The sequence below is a fragment of the Mercenaria mercenaria genome, chromosome 2 (genome assembly GCF_021730395.1).
Source record: "Mercenaria mercenaria strain notata chromosome 2, MADL_Memer_1, whole genome shotgun sequence".
Classification (NCBI taxonomy): Eukaryota; Metazoa; Mollusca; class Bivalvia; order Venerida; family Veneridae; genus Mercenaria; species Mercenaria mercenaria.
Window position 1 is genome coordinate 105,100,604 of NC_069362.1, and position 20,445 is coordinate 105,121,048.

The 20,445-nt window shown below is 35.3% G+C and overlaps 1 protein-coding gene across 2 annotated transcripts in view; it reads left to right on the forward strand.

Moving 5' to 3' along the window:
• LOC123564792 (CDP-diacylglycerol--glycerol-3-phosphate 3-phosphatidyltransferase, mitochondrial-like) overlaps positions 1-18,964 on the forward strand; it is a 39,224-nt gene extending 20,260 nt beyond the window's left edge. Inside the window, exons 3-9 of one of the 2 annotated variants that reach the window (XM_045358616.2) lie at positions 575-652; positions 2,879-3,168; positions 8,758-8,936; positions 10,033-10,352; positions 12,862-13,087; positions 15,329-15,411; positions 16,576-18,963. In XM_045358616.2, the coding sequence (XP_045214551.2) occupies positions 575-652; positions 2,879-3,168; positions 8,758-8,936; positions 10,033-10,352; positions 12,862-13,087; positions 15,329-15,411; positions 16,576-16,695 (1,296 nt within the window). In that variant the 3' untranslated portion in view covers positions 16,696-18,963. Of the gene's footprint in view, positions 1-574; positions 653-2,878; positions 3,169-8,757; positions 8,937-10,032; positions 10,353-12,861; positions 13,088-15,328; positions 15,412-16,575 lie in introns of both variants that reach the window. The other variant, XM_053537424.1, reaches the window with a different exon arrangement.
• Positions 18,965-20,445: the final 1,481 nt, after the last annotated feature.

Sequence of the window (20,445 nt, forward strand, 5' to 3'; positions counted from 1 at the left end):
GTTTGAATAAAGCTACAACAAGCCAGCAGTAATAACTACCAGGAACTAGACATGCATGAAAGGGCAGTCGGGAGGGAATACACAATCACTGTCAAATATTTAACCTCGAGTGAAGCATTATCAGTAAACAATCACTTAAGTAGTCTACTGAAAACAAGAGAAAATAGTGAATTGCTAGAAAAAAATGTGGTAAAATAACTAACTACCTGGGAATAACTTTAATGATTTCATAGTAGATACAGTTACGAAGCTTGTCAAATTATCACTGCAGTTAAAGACTATGAATGAAGAGGCCATGAGTTCAGCTCATGAGTGTGTCAAATACTTTCTATGATGAATTGCTTCTAGAGGAAGTTTTGTTGAATGAGAAACTCATCTTTCAGAATTAGCAGGAAGTTCTAAAGTCATACCTAATTAAAGTCAGTGAAAGTGGGCTAAATGAAAAAAAAATGTTACTACTGTGTTTACTTGTAAATGTGCACAACTTCTGTCATATACTGTATTTAATTTGTTCTTTAAGTGATGCAAAAATGATTTATCTTTTTACCAAGAAATATTTCCATGTAAATTTCAGAACATGACAAGAAATGCCAGAAATCGTATTGTTATTGCCTCCCTTTATCTTGGAACAGATGATTTAGAACAAGACCTGGTAAGCTTATAGTAAAATCACCTAAGTGATATTGTAATATAACTCATTACATGTATATAAATTGCCGGTCCATAATTAGTGCTACATGATTCTTATATTCAGCACACATTTTTTGGACAAAAGTTAAACCTTGAGAAAAAAAAATTTGTGAAAAGTTGTTTCTAAAGCCATGTTATAAAAGCACATATTGATAGCTTATTAGTCAATAATCATAACTATTTGCCAAAAGTCTGAAATAAGGTTACATGACGATAGTTTCATAGTATGCTTCAAATAATAAAATGAAATAAAATTTTATGTTTTGCGCATCTTTGTTTCTCAAGATTAGATTAAAATTTGTTACAAAATGCGTATTTCTATGTAAATAAACATAATGTTAAAAGAAGTTCGTTTGTTTGCTGTGAATATGTTATATATCTGAGCCGCGCCATGAGAAAACCAACATAGTTGCTTTGCGACCAGCATGGATCCAGACCAGCCTGCACATCTGCGCAGTCTGGTCAGGATCCATGCAGTTCGCTAACTGTTTCTCTAATTGCAATAGGCTTTGAAAGCGCGGATGTGCAGGCTGGTCTGGATCCGTGCTGGTCGCAAAGCCACTATGTTGGTTTTCTCATGGTGCGGCTCATCTGACCTTGAAGTGAAACAATTTTCATTATAAAAATTGTCGCACTTCTCGGTGACATTGGAATATATTCCATATACACTTGCAAAAAAACGAGCCATTATCTCTATCTTCAAAACTTACAGGATATATAAGAATTATGTCTCCCCCAGGAGACATATTGTTTTTGTCCTGTCCGTCCGTCCTTCCGTCCGTCCGTCCGTACGTCACACTTCATTTCCGAGCAATAACTGGAGAACCATTTGACCTAGAACCTTCAAACTTTGTAGGGTTGTAGGACTGCTGGAGTAGACGACCCCTATTGTTTTTGGGGTCACTCTGTCAAAGGTAAAGGTCACAGGGGCCTTAACATTGAAAACCATTTCTGATCAATAACTAGAGAACCACTTGACCCAGAATGTTGAAACTTCATAGGATGATTGATCATGAAGAGTAGATGACCCCTATTGATTTTGGGGTCACTCCGTCAAAGGTCAAGGTCACAGGGGCCTGAACATTGAAAACCATTTCCGATCAATAACTAGAGAACCACTTGACCCAGAATGTTGAAACTTCATAGGATGATTGGTCATGAAGAGTAGATGACCCCTATTGATTTTGGGGTCACTCTGTCAAAGGTCAAGGTCACAGGGGCCTGAACATTGAAAACCATTTCCGATCAATAACTGGAGAACCACTTGACCCAGAATGTTGAAACTTCATAGGATGATTGTACATGCAAAGTACATGACCCCTATCGATTTTGGGGTCACTCCATTAAAGGTCAAGGTCACAGGGGCCTGAACATTGAAAACCATTTCCGGTCAGTAACTTGAGAACCACTTGACCCAGAATGATGAAACTTCATAAGATGATTGATCATGCAGAGTAGATCACCCCTAATGATTTTGGGGTCACTCTGTTAAAGGTCAAGGCCACAGGGGCCTGAACATGGAAAACCATTTCCAATCAATAACTTGAGAACCTCTCGACCCAGAATGTTGAAACTTCATAGGATGATTGTTCATACAGAGTAAATGACCCCAATTGTTTTTGGGGTCACTCCATTAAAGGTCAAGGTCACAGGGGCCTGAACATTGATAACCAGTTCCGATCAATAACTTGAGAACCACTTGACCCAGAATGTTGAAACTTCATAGGATGATTGAACATGCAGAGTAGATGACCCCTATTGATTTTGGAGTCAGTCAATTAAAGGTCAAGGTCACAGTGGCCTGTTCATGTAAAATCATTTTTTGGAAATAACTTGAGAACCACTTGACCTACAATGTTGAAACTTAATAGGATGATTGGACATGCAGAGTAGATGACCCCTATATATTTTGAGGTCACTTGATCAAAGGTCAAGGTCACAGGAGCCTGAACAGTGACTTGAGAACCACTAGGCCAAGAGTGTTGAAATTTAGCGGGATGACTGGACATGCCAAGTAGATGATCCCTATTGCAGCCAACCATCAGTGTCTCTTTGACTTTCGCTCCTGACCCCTATTGACTTCTTGCCTATAGGACTTTGCATTTGGGGAGACATGCGCTTTTTTACAAAAGCATTTTCTAGTTAAACTTTTTGTTGCTGAGTTTTGACTGAGCTTTTGTTTATACAGATCAGGAGTATAGAGTCAGCATGTGAAAGAGCTGTACAAAATAACAATGACAGTTTTGAAGTCCATGTACTGTTAGATTATACCAGAGGATCAAGGGGAAATAATAAAAGTTCACGAACAATGTTACTTCCCTTGTTGGAAAAATACAGAGGCAAAGTGCAAGTGTACCTATATCATACACCAGATTTACGTGGAATTTGGAAGAAAATACTGCCTGAAAGATTCAATGAGATTGTTGGCTTGAATCACATGAAAATATACCTGGCTGATGATAATTTTATCATAAGTGGGTAAGGCAAATTTATCAGTGTTTTCACTAAGTACCATTGTTTTCAAAAGTTTAAACAGTATGAGCATGAAATGTGTTATAGTTCCCTAGAAAATCCTAAGATATTGTTTTTTCATGCCATTTGTGATTTGGTGAAATGTAATCTTTTACAAAGCCATGTCCTCACGGGGGAGGAACTGTTACACGAGACTCGGTTGTGGAGGATATCATGTTACAGATTTAGGATGCTTCTGTTACAGTATTCCTGGATAACGTTACAGCATTCGGAGGATAATAATAGCTGTCGGTATTTTGTTTGCCAAAAATGTGGTAAAGATTTATCTCTTTTTCCAAAAATAAAAGTTGTTTTTCTAGATCAGTGATATGCACGTCTGTTGAGACATGGCTTAACCTGCGAAACACAGTATATTGATGCCAATCAAGCGTTTTATGAAAAAATTCGAAATTTTGATAGAAAAATATCTAAAAGAAATTGATTAAAAGATATTCCAACCGTATTTCATGCAAATTTGCATTGATTAAAACCCTCTTCAGGCATGGACTTATAAAACGAGGTAGAAAAAAATTACTGTTGATCTAATATTTCGCGGTTTTATAGAATGTTGCAGTTTAGCCGGATATGTTACAGTTGTGGGGTGCTGCTTTTGAATGTGTTACAGGTTTAGGATGATACTTTTTCCTTCCTCAGGATTCTGTTGTTAGATGTAAATACTGCTAAACAACATTCATTTTGTCATTTGAGGCAGTCAGACATGTACTAGAGTGGCGTTGCTGTAACGACGTTTAGAAACACAGGAAAGTCCACCTAACGGGAGAAGATGTCGGTTGTGATATGTCAAGAATCACATATGATGAACAGTTGATGATACAAGTTATGCAGAGCAAATCTCCCTTCCCTTTTTCATGCAAATTGACCGATCGTTTGAACAATCTCTAAATACCTCGGTTGTTAAATGTTTTTCCATAACCTCTAAATAAATCACCAAAGATATCGCGGAGCGAAATCGAAAAATGTTTTAAGTGTGTATTTATTTATATTCACATAGATTAGTTACTTTCATTCAAATCTAAAAAGGGAGTGAGTTACTATGTTTATAAGGTAACTCCTAATTTTTAAACAACCCGAATTTAATGTGCTCGTGCTCGCGTTTACGCAATGCCTACAGTCCTGAGACATGCCTTCTAATGGCGCACAGTCCTGAAGAGCCCTTGCCACCGTCATACACACAAAGACAAAGACGCATATACTTTTAGATGAAAATCCTGAAACATTATCCATTTTAACTATGAACTGCGTATAAATTCCTCTGTTAAATGATTTAGGCTCCTAGCTGTGACCAAACAGATTCAGTGCTTCAGATTAGCCTATTTGATTGTGCATGCTTGCCAAATCTTCATTGCGCAGATGCATGTCTGCTTGTAGGCAGCTACGTGCCTGCAGGCAGACTATGATTCGATGGTTGTTCCAACAGTAAACACATATACATGTTTAGCAAAAAAGAATCTTTTGTTATTTGAAATGAAGTTTTATTGCACATGTGCGAGTTGTCGTGAGAAAAGCCAATTAATTTCTTAAGTTCTCCATTACCGATTCCGAGAGGATATTTTCTTTTAAGCTTATTAGTAATTGAAATCGTTGATAAAGACACGCATTGCCAAGCTCTTCTGAAGCTAGGGCACATCGTTTGCTAGCTTAATACATGTAGCATAAACAGGTACTATTTATGAAAGAACAGCTTATTAAAGTGCAAACGACGATTCAATGCGAATTTGTGATTATGGTATCATATACATTAGATATAGAACACTAGCTTTCCATTGAAAATGTTTATATATCATTTTATTATATATAGCTGTTGAATCAGATTTAGAATTTCGAAATTAGAAAAAAATGCACTTGGTATAATATATTTGTTACATCTTACAAAAAATCCCGCATAATTCATGGTATCTAAATTTTATTTGCTATCCTGGTATTGTATATTGTCAAAATGTATTCCAAAAAGTATCATCCTAAATCTGTAACACATCCAGAAGAAGCACCCCACAACTGTAACATTCTATAAAACCACGAAAAATTAGACCCACATTGATATTTCTACCTCGTATTATAACTGCATGCCTAAAGAGGGTCTTTATCGATGCAAATGAGCATAAAATATGGCTGAAACATATTTTAATCAACTTCTTTTAGATAATTTTCTATCAAAATTTCAGGTTTTGTCATTAAATGCTTGATAGACATCAATATACTGTGTTTCACGTGTTAAACAATATCTCAGCAGATGTACATACCACTGATCTAGAGAAACAATTTTTACTTTTGCAAAAAAGAGATAAATATTTACTATTTTTTTGGCAAACAAAACACCGACAGTGATTTTTATCCTCCGAATGCTGTAACGTTATCCAGGAATACTGTAACAGTAGCATCCTAAATCTGTAACATGATATCCTCCACAACTGAGTCTCGTGTAACAGTTCCTCCCCCGTGGTCCTTAGAGAGAAGAAAGAAGCTTGAGTGGTCATGATTTTTGTCATCAGTTTGATTGTTTTGGGTTTAACGCCATTTTTCAACAGTATTTCATTTTTTCTGAACGGCAGGCAGTTAACCTAACCAGTGTTCGTGGATTCTGTACCAGTACAGACCTATTCTCCGAAAGTAACTACCAACTTCCCCACATGAATCAGAGGTGGAGGAAGAATGATTTCAGACACACTGTCTTTTATCAAATCATCACAGAGAACATATGCCTCACCCAGGGCTCGGACTCATGACCCTGAGATCTGTTGATATGCGATCTCCCTATTGAGCTAAATAGGCGGGCTTTTGTTATCTGTTAACTTGCTAAAAAGACTCTGAAGAAACAAAACTTGATTATACGTAACATCATAAGTTTATAGTAAGAATTTAAAGACAATACAAGCATATACCATGAGCAAGGCTAAATTAAAGATTTTGTTTTGAGCTTTTTAATTTGTTCATTTGTGGAAAGATTCATTAGACATGACAAAGCATATGAGAAGACAGATTAAGCACGCTAAAAAGAAAGTAAACCAGATTATTCAGGCTACATGGTTATAGAGATGAGTTTTCAGACCAGTCTCAGCCTTGTCATTGGGAAATTTTGAATTTGTACTCAGAAACAACCAGTCAGAATCTGGTCTCCAAAGCCAGCTTTTATCCTTTGGTCCAGGTGTCTAGGATGTTTTCAAGGTTGATTGCTTGATCAGTGTTTTTCTTGTATGTCAAAGCATGTATATTTTTAGCTCACCTGTCACAAAGTGACAAGGTGAGCTTTTGTGATCGCGCAGTGTCCGTCGTCCGTCCGTCCGTCCGTGCGTAAACTTTTCCTTGTGACATCTCTAGAGGTCACATTTTTCATGGGATCTTTATGAAAGTAGATCAGAATGTTCATCTTGGTAAATTCTAGATCAGATTCGAAACTGGGTCACGTGCCATCAAAAACTAGGTCAGTAGGTCTAAAAATAGAAAAACCTTGTGACCTCTCTAGAGGCCATATATTTCACAAGATCTTCATGAAAGTTGGTCAGAACGTTTATCTTGATGATATCTAGGCGAAGTACAAAACTGGGTCACGGGCCTTCAAAAACTAGGTCAGTAGGTCAAATAATAGAAAAACCTTGTGACCTCTCTAAAGGCCATATTTTTCATGGGATCTGTATGAAAGTTGGTCTGAATGTTCATCTTGATGATATCTAGGTCAAGTTCGAAACTGGGTCACGTGCGGTCAAAAACTAGGTCAGTAGGTCTAAAGATAGAAAAACCTTGTGACCTCTCTAGAGGCCATATGTTTCACAAGATCTTCATGAAAATTGGTCAGAACGTTCACCTTGGTGATATCTAGGTCAGGTTCGAAACTGGGTCACGTGCCTTCAAAAACTAGGTCAGTAGGTCAAATAATAGAAAAACCTTGTGACCTCTCTAAAGGCCATATTTTTCATGGGATCTGTATGAAAGTTGGTCTGAATGTTAATCTTGATGATATCTAGGTCAAGTTCGAAACTGGGCCACGTGCGTTCAAAAACTAGGTCAGTAGGTCTAAAAACAGAAAAACCTTTTGACCTCTCTAGAGGCCATAAACTTCATGAAATCTTCATGAAAATTGGTCAGAATGTTCACCTTGATGATATCTAGGTCAAGTTCGAAACAGGGTCAAGTGGGTCACATGCGGTCAAGAACTAGGTCAGTAGGTCAAATAATAGAAAAACCTTGTGACCTCTCTAGAGGCCATATTTTCCATGGGATCTGTATGAAAGTTAGTCTGAATGTTCATCTTGATGATATCTAGGTCAAGTTTGAAAGTGGGTCACGTGCCGTCAAAAACTAGGTCAGTAGATCAAATAATAGAAAAACCTTGTGACCTCTCTAAAGGCCATATTTTTCAATGGATCTTCATTTAAGTTGGTCTGAATGTTCATCTTGATGATATCTAGGTCAAGTTCGAAACAGGGTCATGTGCGGTCAAAAACTAGGTCAGTAGGTCTAAAATTAGAAAAACCTTGTGACCTCTCTAGAGGCCATACTTGTGTATGGATCTCCATAAAAATTGGTCATAATGTTCATCTTGATGATATCTAGGTCAAGTTCGAAAGTGGGTCACGTGCCATCAAAAAGTAGGTCAGTAGGTCAAATAATGAAAAAACGTTGTGACCTCTCTAGAGGCCATATTTTTCATGGGATCTGTATGAAAGTTGGTCTGAATGTTTATCTTGATGATATCTAGGTCAAGTTTGAAACTGGGTCAACTGCGATCAAAAACTAGGTCAGTAGGTCTTGAAATAGAAAAACCTTGTGACCTCTCTAGAGGCCATACCCTTGAATGGATTTTCATGAAAATTGGTCAGAATGTTCACCTTGATGATATCTAGGTCAAGTTTGAAACTGGGTCACATGCCTTAAAAAACTAGGTCAATAGGTCAAATAATAGAAAAACCTTGTGACCTCTCTAGAGACCATATTTTTCAATGGATCTTCATGAAAATTGGTCAGAATTTTTATCTTGATAATATCTAGATCAAGTTCAAAACTGGGTCACATGAGCTCAAAAACTAGGTCACTATGTCAAATAATAGAAAAAACGACGTCATACTCAAAACTGGATCATGTGGGAAGAGGTGAGCGATTCAGGACCATCATGGTCCTCTTGTTGATAATGTACGCTGAAATTTATGTCATGTCATGCCAACCCACTTGGATGGAAAGAAGAAGAAAACTGAAAAGGACTAACAAAACGAAATGATAGTGCTATCATATTTAATCTCTACTCTTTTACATACAAGACAGTTTAGAATTGAAGAAATATTATACAGGAGAAGAGTGTTAACAGTCTGAATCTGTTACATTCCGTAAGTAATAGTTCATTTAAGCTACATCCTAGTGAAATTATTCCAGAATCTAGGTGATTTATGTCTTTGTGGTGTTTTAAAGTAACGAAAAGGGCTTAAAACTGCTGTATATATTTGATATTTCTTACAATGTTATTTTAGCTGAATAGTGTTTAAACCTCTTTCTTTAATGAAAAAAAACATTGATCATTTATTATGTACTGTGTGCACTATTTTCCAGTGCCAATCTAAGTGATTCGTACTTCACAAATCGCCAGGATAGATATATACAGTTTCGATCTTGTCCAGAAATGTCCAACTACCTCTGTGATCTTGTATGTGCAGTATCTCGGTTCTCATTCCACCTGCAGTGCAATAATACCACTATATATCCGGAAGAAGCCCCTCATCCTTATGATGGTATGTATGAGTATATTATACAGGATGTTTTCTGTTACTGTGAAATCATTTTATTTTGCAAGCATGAAAAACGTCTGTTTCAAGCTGATATGAAGTCATGGATTTCAGCTTTATCACATGTTTGACATCGTGGGAGTGTAATAAAGCCATTAAATAAAAATGATAATACGCTAGTGTAATAAAGCTTTGACATCGGTGTCGTTTATAGTATAGGAGACGTTGGTCAAATTGACTTGTTTATATAGTAAAAGGTAGAATTTTTGATGTTTCGACAGGAAAGGTTAACATGTGATAAAAAGAATATTACATTTGTGACTTTCCACATTGAATTTATTAAACTCGTTGAATAAAATTAATAAAATGCTCAGCAGAGCCTCGCATTTTATCATTTATTCAACTCGTTTAATAAATTCAATATGCAAAAAACATGTAATATCCTCTATTTATAACTTAAATTAATCAGGAATTTTCTTTTTCATTTGGAATTTAGTTAATTGATTGACCCATCAATGAAGTCTGCCAAAAATGGTCAGAAACGAATATTATTGATTTGAAAGTAGAAGTTAAATGTTGGTTTTTCTTTCTGTATATTTACTGTTCAAAAATTGCAAGACCTGGCTCTAAATATAATCAACACAGCACCATTTTTAGCTAACCTGAAATGAAAGAGAATATATTTATCAAACATACTTCATGAAATTACATCAGTAAAGGTATATAGGGCATGTTGTGTACCCGGTAATATTAAAATGAAATAGAAATATAAAAATCTCAAAGAATTATCTAACTTTTCTAATATAATGTGTGTAGTGTTGTGTAATGATCATAATTTGTTGCTACTAAAAGTAAAAGTGGTATAAATAGAAAAAAAAACATTGAAAAGACATGAAATGAAAAGAAAATTTGTTTGTCTGCATGTAAGATCAAAATATCTTTCACATGTAAACACCAGGTGTTACATATTCTCTAACCACTCGTGAAAAGATTACATCATGTGTTCACTTGGTAAAAGTTGTAAAGTCACATTATGACTGAAACCCAGCAAAAACAAACATTGTCATGGACTTTGGTAAAAGAATTGGTGTTTACTTTACAGGTTCAGAAGGTATCCTAGTGTTCAAAGACTATGCTGGAGGAACAATGTCAAAACTGAACAAAGTTTGGAGGGAATCAAGGGCGTCAACTCAAATTACCTCAAATGACAGCAGTGTAGATACATGGTTGTATCCCTTGATACAAATGGGTCCATTTAAAATAAAAGATGATGAAATAGTGACTGAACGTCTGTTCACAAGCTCTGAAATCTGTGATAGAATACTGTTAGCCTCAGGATATTTTAATCTGACCAGTCGCTATGTAGATTTTGTGATAAATAGATCCAGTGCCGTGTTTGATATTCTCACTGCTTCACCTGAGGTAAGATTGTGAAATGGCTAATGAAAAACTATTTGTGATACTGAAAATTTTTTATGACGTGTGACATTTTTTCTTGCATGACATTTAGGTTTAACATTATTTTCAAAACTATGTAAAGGTAGTTCTGCAAATTTGATAAACTGGAAGTCCCTGTGTAAAAATAAGTCGACTCACTTTAGAAAAGACCTGTATTTTGTTTTAAGCATCTGCACAAATGCCGGATGAATAAAACAAACCAATATCTCAATTAAGATAGATATACATAGTGGCCAAGTGGTTAAGGTCACTGACTTCAGATCACTTGCCCTTCACCAATGGGGGTTCAAGCCTTACTTGTGGTGTTGAATTCTTCGTGTGAGGAAGCCATCTGTCTGTCTTACTGAAAGTAGATTGTTCTACCAAGGTGCTTGCTGATAATGAAATAATGCATGGATGGGCACCTTTAGTTTGCACCCACTATAAATGCTGGAAAATGACCATAATGACCTAGCATTGTGTTGGTGTGATGTTAAACCCGGCAAAAACAAGAAAATAAATTCTTTAAAAAATTTAACGCAAAGAATAAATATTTTTATATAAAAGTTTACATACAAATTCTGTTAAAAAGTATGCATTCTGAATTTTGACCTTTTCACACTTTTAGCTTGACTATACAAAGTATAAGGAGAGCTATCCTACTCAACCCAGTGTCGGCGTCCTTCCGCGTCCCCACCTTGGTTAAAGTTTTTTTTTACACTTCCTCTTTTTTCTTCTTATCTCTGTAATTACTTGATGGATTTGATTCAAACTTAAAATAGTTATTCCTCATCATCACCCATCATCATCTGACATAAGGGCTATAACTCTGGCACCAATATTTCATGATTTTTCTCCCTTTTTCACTTAGATTTTCAGGTTAAAGTTTCGATGCACTTTCACTCTATCTCTGTTATTACTAAATGGATTTGATTCAAACTTACAATAATTGTTCAACATCATCATCACATCATATGACACAAGGTGCATAACTCTGGCACAAATATTTCATGATTATTTCCCCTTTTTACTTAGAATTTCAGGTTAAAGTTTTGATGCACTTTCACTCTATCTCTGTTATTACTGAATGGATTTGATTCAAAATAAAAATAATTGTTCAACATCATCACCAACATCATATGACACAAGGTGCATAACTCTGGCACAAATATTTCATGAATTATTTCCCCTTTTTACTTAGAATTTCAGGTTAAAGTTTTGATGCACTTTCATTCAATCTCTGTTATTACTGAATGGATTTGATTCCTACTTAAAATAGTTGTTCAACATCATCACCCATATCATATGACACAAGGTGCATATCTCTGGCACAAATTTTTCATGAATTATTCCCCCTTTTTTTTTTATTTAGAATTTCAGGTTAAAGTTTTGATGCACTTTCACTCTTTCTCTGTTATTACTGAATGGATTTGATTCAAACTTAAATATATTGTTCAACAACATCACCCACATCATATGACACAAGGTGCATAACTCTTGCACCAGTGTTTCATGAATTATTCCCCCTTTATACTTAGAATTTAAGCTTAATTTTGATGCATTTTCACTACATCTCAGTTATTACAAAATGCATTTGATTCAAACTTGAAGTAGTTGTTCCACATCATCGCCCACATCATATGATACAAGATGCATAACTCTTGCACAATTATTTTATGAATTATGCCCCTTTTTTGCTTAGAATTATACTTATATAGTGTTTTGATACACTTGAATTTTACCTCTCTTATCAGTCAGGGGTGTAACTATTTCAAGTTATCGCAGTTTATAACCCATCTGAGTTATTGCTTAAACTTTCATAACTTGTTTCAGTTATCATAAAATATTACAAAGCCCTCCTGTGCCAATTCGTCATTATGAATGAGACTAATGCAATTATTTCTTGAATCCTTGACTTTTTATCTTTCCAGCTATGCAGTAAAATATTTTACGCAAGGCTGATAAAAGTTTTACGCAAACATTTTAAAGCTATAAAACTCTTAATATCCCATTATGCTTATCAGGACATGCTCAGACTAAAAGAGAATTTGATTAACCACAGTTTGCTACTAATTTCACTTTAAAGGTCACTTTGTGAGAACAGCAAAAAGACTTTTTTTGAATAACTTACCTGAGTTAACTATATTTTATAACTAATACAGGTTATAAAATGCTTGAAAAAGTAACTGAAATAGGCTACATAACTTAAAACAGTTACACCCCAGACTGCTTATTACTTAATATTTTTGACACAGACTCAAGCTATTGTGCAGTATCTTCATCCACCATTGGTGTCATTAAACACTCCAGTGCCAGCTCCAGTTTCCTCAGATGTACCCAGTTTCACTATCCAGTATCGAAATAGTTGAGCGCGCTGTCTCCTGTGACAGCTCTTGTTATAGAAATGATACATGTAACAAAGTAATATTTTTATTTGTTTAGAATTTTTACCATCTCATCCTCACTTAATACTTTTTTCTTTATTTCAAACTAGACAAATGGATTCTTCGGATCATCAGGGATTTCGGGCTTTGTACCTGATGCATACACAAGAATTGCCAAACAGTTTCATGAAGAGACATGTAAACAGTGTCAAGATCAACGTATATCTCTTTACGAATATTACAAACCTCATTGGACATTTCATGTCAAAGGATTGTGGTACTATATACCAGACTCAAGGTTACCTGTGCTCACCTTAATAGGATCTCCAAATTTTGGTAAATATAAAGTCTTAGCCATTTGATGCCAATTTTACTGTGATTGAATATTTATAGGATCTGAAATTTCTGTCTAACTGATTAATTAAGGACATTTTAAGAAAGCTCTATTCAAAATTAATTTGTAATATACATACACCATGGACAAGTGGTTAAAGCATCAACCTAAGGAAAAAAAGGTTGAAGTTTTTCTTTTGTGCCAGTTTGATATGTAACTTGCTAGTTAAAGAATGGTAACATTACTTACCTGCCTGGTACCTGGCAGTGAAGCATAGGATTCAGTAAATGACATACTATTAGCCTACCTGTCTGGTACCCAGCAGTAAAACTTCGGATTCGAGAAGTAACATTGCTTACCTGCCTGGTACCTGGCAGTGAAGCATTCAGTAAATGACATACTATTAGCCTACCTGTCTGGTACCCAGCAGTAAAACTTTGGATTCGGGAAGTAACATTGCTTACCTGCCTGGTACCTAGCAGTGAAGCATTCAGTAAATGACACACTATTAGCCTACCTGTCTGGTACCCAGCAGTAAAACTTTGGATTCGGGAAGTAACATTGCTTACCTGCCTGGTACCTGGCAGTGAAGCATAGGATTCAGTAAATGACATACTATTAGCCTACCTGTCTGGTACCCAGCAGTAAAACTTAACATTGCCTATCTGCCAGGTACCTAGCAGTAGAGCCTGCATTGTACCTGGCAATAAAGCATAGGTTTCAGGAAGTAAATGTGAACAAGGCTAAGGTGTCTTGTAAGTTAAAATGGATGGCCTAGTGAAAGGAGTGACACAATGATAAAGCAAACACTTTACTTTACTTATGAATTGTTTCCCATCAGCCATCTGTCAGTTGATTCTTCAGCCTGCCCGTCACAAAAAGTAGATTCTGTGATAACTTTTAAACTTTTGAAAGTATAAGATATTATTTCCTGAAATATGGTAAAGTCAAACTCGCTTTATACGAACTCATCTTGACCTGGGAAATATGTTCGTATCAAACAAAATTCGTATTAATGAATGTATGACTCACCGGATAATTTGTCTGAGCAAGTTGGGCAGTATCATCGGTGAATAGATTCGGATGTCAATATTATGGAAGTAGTTAGTAGTTTTAAACTGATTAAAGTAATTTATTCAGATAACATTGAAATTACTCAACAAAAGTCATACTTAAACATGTAAAACTGTATGAATTTAAATGTTAATGTGCGGTCGAGGTCAGGAGCACCAAATTATATCCACCTCCAACAGTATTTCTGTTATGAAACTTGTACTATATAATCATTCTTATAGGGATAAAAGTTTGTATATTTTGTAAGACACGGCTTACCTTTATCGACAATAGAACGTCAATAATGTGTTTAAAATTATTTACATGTCACCTCTTTAAATGTTGACCTGTCAATTAATTAAATTGTTTCTATTGACATGATACACAAAGGACCGAGTATTTGTTTTTGAATAAGCGTGAGCTACTCTATTGTCCAATTTGCCGCACAAGGTTGACAATATTACTATTTTCAACACATTTTATTTACTTCGATTACATATCAGCACTGTACAGTTTCAAACTATTAAATAGTCAAGCGTAACAAGGGCGAAATGACCGCAGACTTCTAAAATTAATTCGTATCAAAAGATTTAAAATTATAACATTTAAGCTAATTGGGGCTTCCAAAATATGTTCATATCTGCCGATTATTCGTATGAAGTGAGTTCGCTATTAACGAAATAATTTTACGAAGGAAATAGAAGGACTCGGCCGGGGAATCCAGATTTTGTTCGTTTTATCCGAAAATTCATATCAAGCGAGTTCGTATTAATGGACTCGACTGTACATAGATAAGGGGAATATGGACAGTATGCATTTCCTTTTAACTTGTAGCTACATCATAGTGATGTCTTCCTCCACCATAAAATGCCGGAAAGTTTGCATTTGAGCTAACATTGTTATGGTTTGACTTTAGCACCATTAAAATAAACAAATATAGATAACAGCATTAAAGAAAATAGGTATACCATTGATGAAAGTAAAAATGTTTTTATCAGTTTGTGTGTTTTGTTAATTTTAGGTTTCACATGTGTTTACTTAAATTGAGTGTGAAATTATTGTGAATCAAATTTGATTTAATATTGTAACCAGTATTCATTTTGAAATGGCTATAAACATTGTTATTATGTTTTATGCTAATAAAAATATTCGTATTCGTATAATGACCTGAAAACTGTCTTCCATTGTAGGCTACAGATCTATATACAGAGATTTAGAATGTCAAGTGGCTGTTCTCACAACAAATATCTCATTACAAAATCAGCTGAAACAGGTATGCTTTTATTATGACGTCATTTCACCAAGAATAATAGGGTGTATATATTTATTATTCACCCCTTACCCACCCCTCACCCACCCTTCACCCACGCTTTACTGTTTTACGAGACTTGGCCAGTCACTGTGGTGTTAGACCATTAGGTTTCCATTCATTGAGTTGAGAAAGTTTGTGCCTACATTTAAAAAGTCCACTTGTTTTAGAGGTCGGTATGTCAAGGTCTCAGTGGCTTCAAGACAGAAAATATTTCAGATTTTTTTGGCCTACAGCCTTTTGAACATCATAAAAATTATGATGATTGCCTTTGGTACAAAGATGACCCCTATTGTTCTGAGCCTTGTAGCTAAAAGTCCGTGGTCACAGTAACCATTACACTATTATGGTTTCAGATCAATAACTGAAGAACGCTTTAGAATTAAGGGATGACAAACTTCAAAAGATGATTGCCTGTGATTAGTAGATATTTTTGATGTCTGTATATTGAACGTTTAAGTCATAGCAAAATAAGACTGAAGATAACATTGTAAACTGACCTTTGATTATCTAGCATAAGTGGCAGTTATTTTTCTGACAAATAGCATTTGAAGAAGAGTGTGTCTACTGTTTCTAATATATTTTTCAAAGTAAACAAGTTCAGCATTAAGTTATATAGATGTCTCTGATTATTGATCTTTCACCTGAGTTGATATAGACATCTAATTTCCACAAAGGTGTATTTAATTACTTGCTTCTGTCTGTGTTGTCTTGTTCTGAGATGTATCAACATTTTGCCCTTTTATATTTTAATTGAAAAATATTTACACTGAACATTTACATTTGTAGTCTGTTATAGAATTATGTGTTATTTGAATATGATCTACTGTAAAACACTTATTATGAGCATTAACTTAATTTTCACATACATTTCTGAGTTTCATTCCTGTTGGAAGTTTTGAAGAAAAATCTGACAAATTTATATCATCGTATATCCCATTGTATATCCTGGTTTCACTTTTCACAACATCATGAAGGTAAAATCAAGGGAATAAATTTAGCATCACGCAATTAAATAACCTAGAATAAATGAGACTAACATTGCGAGAGGAAATATTAGTGATTTTTAGGATAGATTTAAATAAAATTTGTGCTGTGCCAGACACTAATTTTTATCCCAATTTTCAGGAGCATGAGCGACTATATGACACATCATATAAGGTGACAGAGAAAACATTTCAACGTCCAGACAGATATGTTCCACTTTGGGTACGATTTGTAACCAAGATCATCAAAAACTTCTTTTGATGCACATCAGCACTCAGCTTAGTAAATGGATTTTAATAATAATTTGAGAACAGTTTTGAGATGCACTTTGCAAATTGGTATATTCAAGAACCAAACTATAAAGACTAGAACCTTATGGAGAAATATAAGTACAGCTACAAAGGAGAGTTAGTTCAATTATTTTAAAAACACATTGAAGTATTAACAGACAAAAATCAGATCTGGGGCATAGGTCATAACTGCTCTTCAAAACTGGGTTTTATAACCTGGGATCCAGTAATGAAAAACAACATATTAACAACAGTTTGAACTATTTCATAGCGTTCTTAAAGGTCTGTAATTTATCGGATGTTAGACATGCGTTTATTTTTTAATTTCCTTTTAATTCATTAGTCATACTTATGACAGTTAGATAGAAATTTAAGAGGTTACATTACAACAAAATATGGTAACAATCAAAAGCTCATTTAGTAGTAACGTAAAAGTTATACTATATTCATTTTAGTGTTTTAACTTTGTTTCATTTTTGTACCCCCCGACAACAAAGTTGTAAGGGGGGGTATACTGGTTTCAGGTTGTCTGTCTGTCTGTCTGTCCGTCTGTCTGTCTGTCCGTCTGTCCGTAGACGCAATCTTGTGCGCACCATCTCTCCTTATCCCCTTGACAGAATTTAATGAAACTTCACACAAGTGATCAGTACCAACAGTAGTTGTGCATGGGGCATGTTAGGTTCATTTAGAAAAAAAATTTGCAGAGTTATGGGACTTTGTTTTTTTGTTACTATACTATATACATAGACACAATCTTGTGCGCCCCATCTCTCCTCATCCCCTTGACACAATTTAATGAAACTTCACACAAGTGATCAGTACCAACAGCAGTTGTGCATGGGGCATGCTAGGTTCTTTTAGAAAAAATATTTGCAGAGTTATGGGACTTTGTTTTTTGTTACTATACTATATACATAGACACAATCTTGTGCGCACAATCTCTCATCATCCCCTCGACACAATTTAATGAAACTTCATACAAGTGCTCAGTAACAACAGTAGTTGTGCATGGGGCATGTTAGGTTCTTTCAGAAAAAAAATTTGCAGAGTTATGGGACTTTGTTTTTTTTGTTACTATACTATATACATAGACACAATCTTGTGCGCTCCATCTCTCCTCATCCCCTTGACACACTTTAATGAAACTTCACACAGGTGATCAGTAACAGCAGTAGTTGTGCATGTGGCATGTTAGGTTCTTTCAGCGACAAAAATTGCAGAGTTATGGGACTTTGTTTCTTGTTAACATACTATGTACATACAGTCTGCATATGCAATCTTGTGCGTGCTTAGTCTACCAAACCCTTAAACACAATTTAATGAAACTTCACACAAGTGATCAGTACCAACCCTAGTTGTGCATGGTGCATGTTACATTCTTTTAGATAAATATTCTGCATAGTTATGGGACTTTGTTTTTTGTTACTAAACTGTATACATACAGTCTATATACATACAGCCCACATAATTATGCAATCTTGTGTGCGTCAAATTGCAATGTACTGTGTCGGTGCATGTGGGGGGTACATTCATCACCTTTAGTGATAGCTCTAGTTGATTTTCGGGTCACTCTATGAAAGGTCAAGGTCACAGGGGCCTGAACATGGAAAACCATTTCCGTTTAGTATCTTGAGAAACATTTGACTCAGAAAGTTGTAATTTTATAGGATGATTAGACATGCAGAGCATAATCACCCAAATCGATTTATCAAAGGTCAAGGTCACAGGGGTCTGAACATGGAAAACCATATCTGATCAATAACTTGAAAAACCACTTGACATAGAATATTGAAACTTCATAGGATTATTGGACATGCAGAGTAGATGACCCGTATAGATTTGGGGTCACTTTTAAAGGTGAAGGTCGCAACAGATAGAAGATGGAAATCCATTTCAGATTGATAACTTGAGAACCATTTGACCTAAAACCTTTAAACTTTTTAGGGTGATAGGAATTACAGAGTAGATGACCCCAATTGTCGTTTTGGATAACTTCATCAAAGGTCAAGGTCACAGGGGCCTGAAAATAGAAATATTTTTACAATCAATAACTTGCGAACCAATTTAACTAGAATGTTGAAATCAGTCCAGTATTTTTGAAAATAAAATGTTAAAAGTCAGATTCACTAAAAAGATAAAAAAAAAATCCATAAGAGTTTTTTTTAACAATGGCTTTCAGCATGTCACTTACTCTTATATTCATTCAGTATTTTTGTTGTTGCCCCTGTCATTCTGTATGTTTCTAGAACTATGAACATGCAATAAGTTTGAAAGTAAAATATATATATTTTTTTTTGGCAGTGTCAGGTTTTGAGATAAAGGCAGTGGTCCGTTTGTCAAACACATATCCTACATGATCTCATTGATACAGTATAACAATTATAAAACCCCATCTGAAAATGTGGCTGGGGTCATGTATGAACAATATACAGTCTTACAAGTTCAATAATTTATTGTATCATGATGGTGGATTTACAGTAAAAGATTACTGTAAGAGCCTTTAAAAATAAAAAAACTTATAAAAAAAATGATACAATACTCACTTACAATAAAAAATTGAATTACTTCCCTTTTATGTTACTATAAATAGCATATTTTGGATGCTAACTCAAGAATGCTTGCACCTAGGATTATTAAGCTTGACAGGGAGGTTGATCATGACCAGCAGATTACCTCTATTGATTCTGAGGTCAGTACGTCAAAGGTCAAGGTCACATTGACCCAGAATAGTAGAACTTTTATGTACAGTGACCAACTAATTTTGTTCCTTATGCAATTACTGAAGGCATCAAGGGGGCATTTCATGTTCTACAAGCTCTTGTTTTGATGTAAATGAGATGTGAAACAAAATTTTGTAGTCCTGTACTGCGCCTTATAACCTGTACTGTGTTTGTGTGCCTTAAAACCCAGATAAATAAATAAATATGAAATCAGTCCATTCACATGGAACAGCTTGAAAAGAATGCCCAAGAGATGTTAGTATGGCAGGAATTAGGTATTTCATGGGGTTAGCAAAGTTATGTGTGGTCGGGCGAAATTTAGTCAACACTCACTCACAATTACTTTCTTCCATACCATGCTCCACCCTTGATAATAATAACAGAGTTTGGCATATGCAGCTGTTAGGCAGACAAACTTGTATGATTTTACAGATCAGTAATAAGGACAACATGATATTTACAGGGACGGAAATAGGAAGGTGTGCTATATTGCATGTATATAAAAGAATAGAACGTTTGACCTAACACTGAAAACAAAGTTCTAACCAGGGCTACAAAAACAAAAAAAAACAAAAAAATAAATAAAACACCCTTTCATGGTACCTGAAAATGAAATTCTACAACTTATACTAAACTGAAACCACTAAACTTAAAGGGCAGTTTAAAAATATTTTCCAGATTGGGTTTGTTAGATTTAATTCTTGTATACACTTATTAGTCCCCTACTGGTTGAAAACCAGTTTCGGGGACTATAGGAATGCGCTTTTCCGTCATTCCGTCATTCTGTCATTCCGTCCGTCCGCAATTTCGTGTCCGGTCCGTAACTCTTTTATCCATGAAGGGATTTTAATATTACTCGGCACAAATGTTCCCCATGATGAGACGACGTGTCATGCGCAAAACCCACACCCCTAGCTCAAAGGTCAAGGTCACAATTTGAGGTCAAAGGTCAACAGGGCATTTTTCCTTGCCGGTCCATAACTCTCCCATCTATGAAGGGA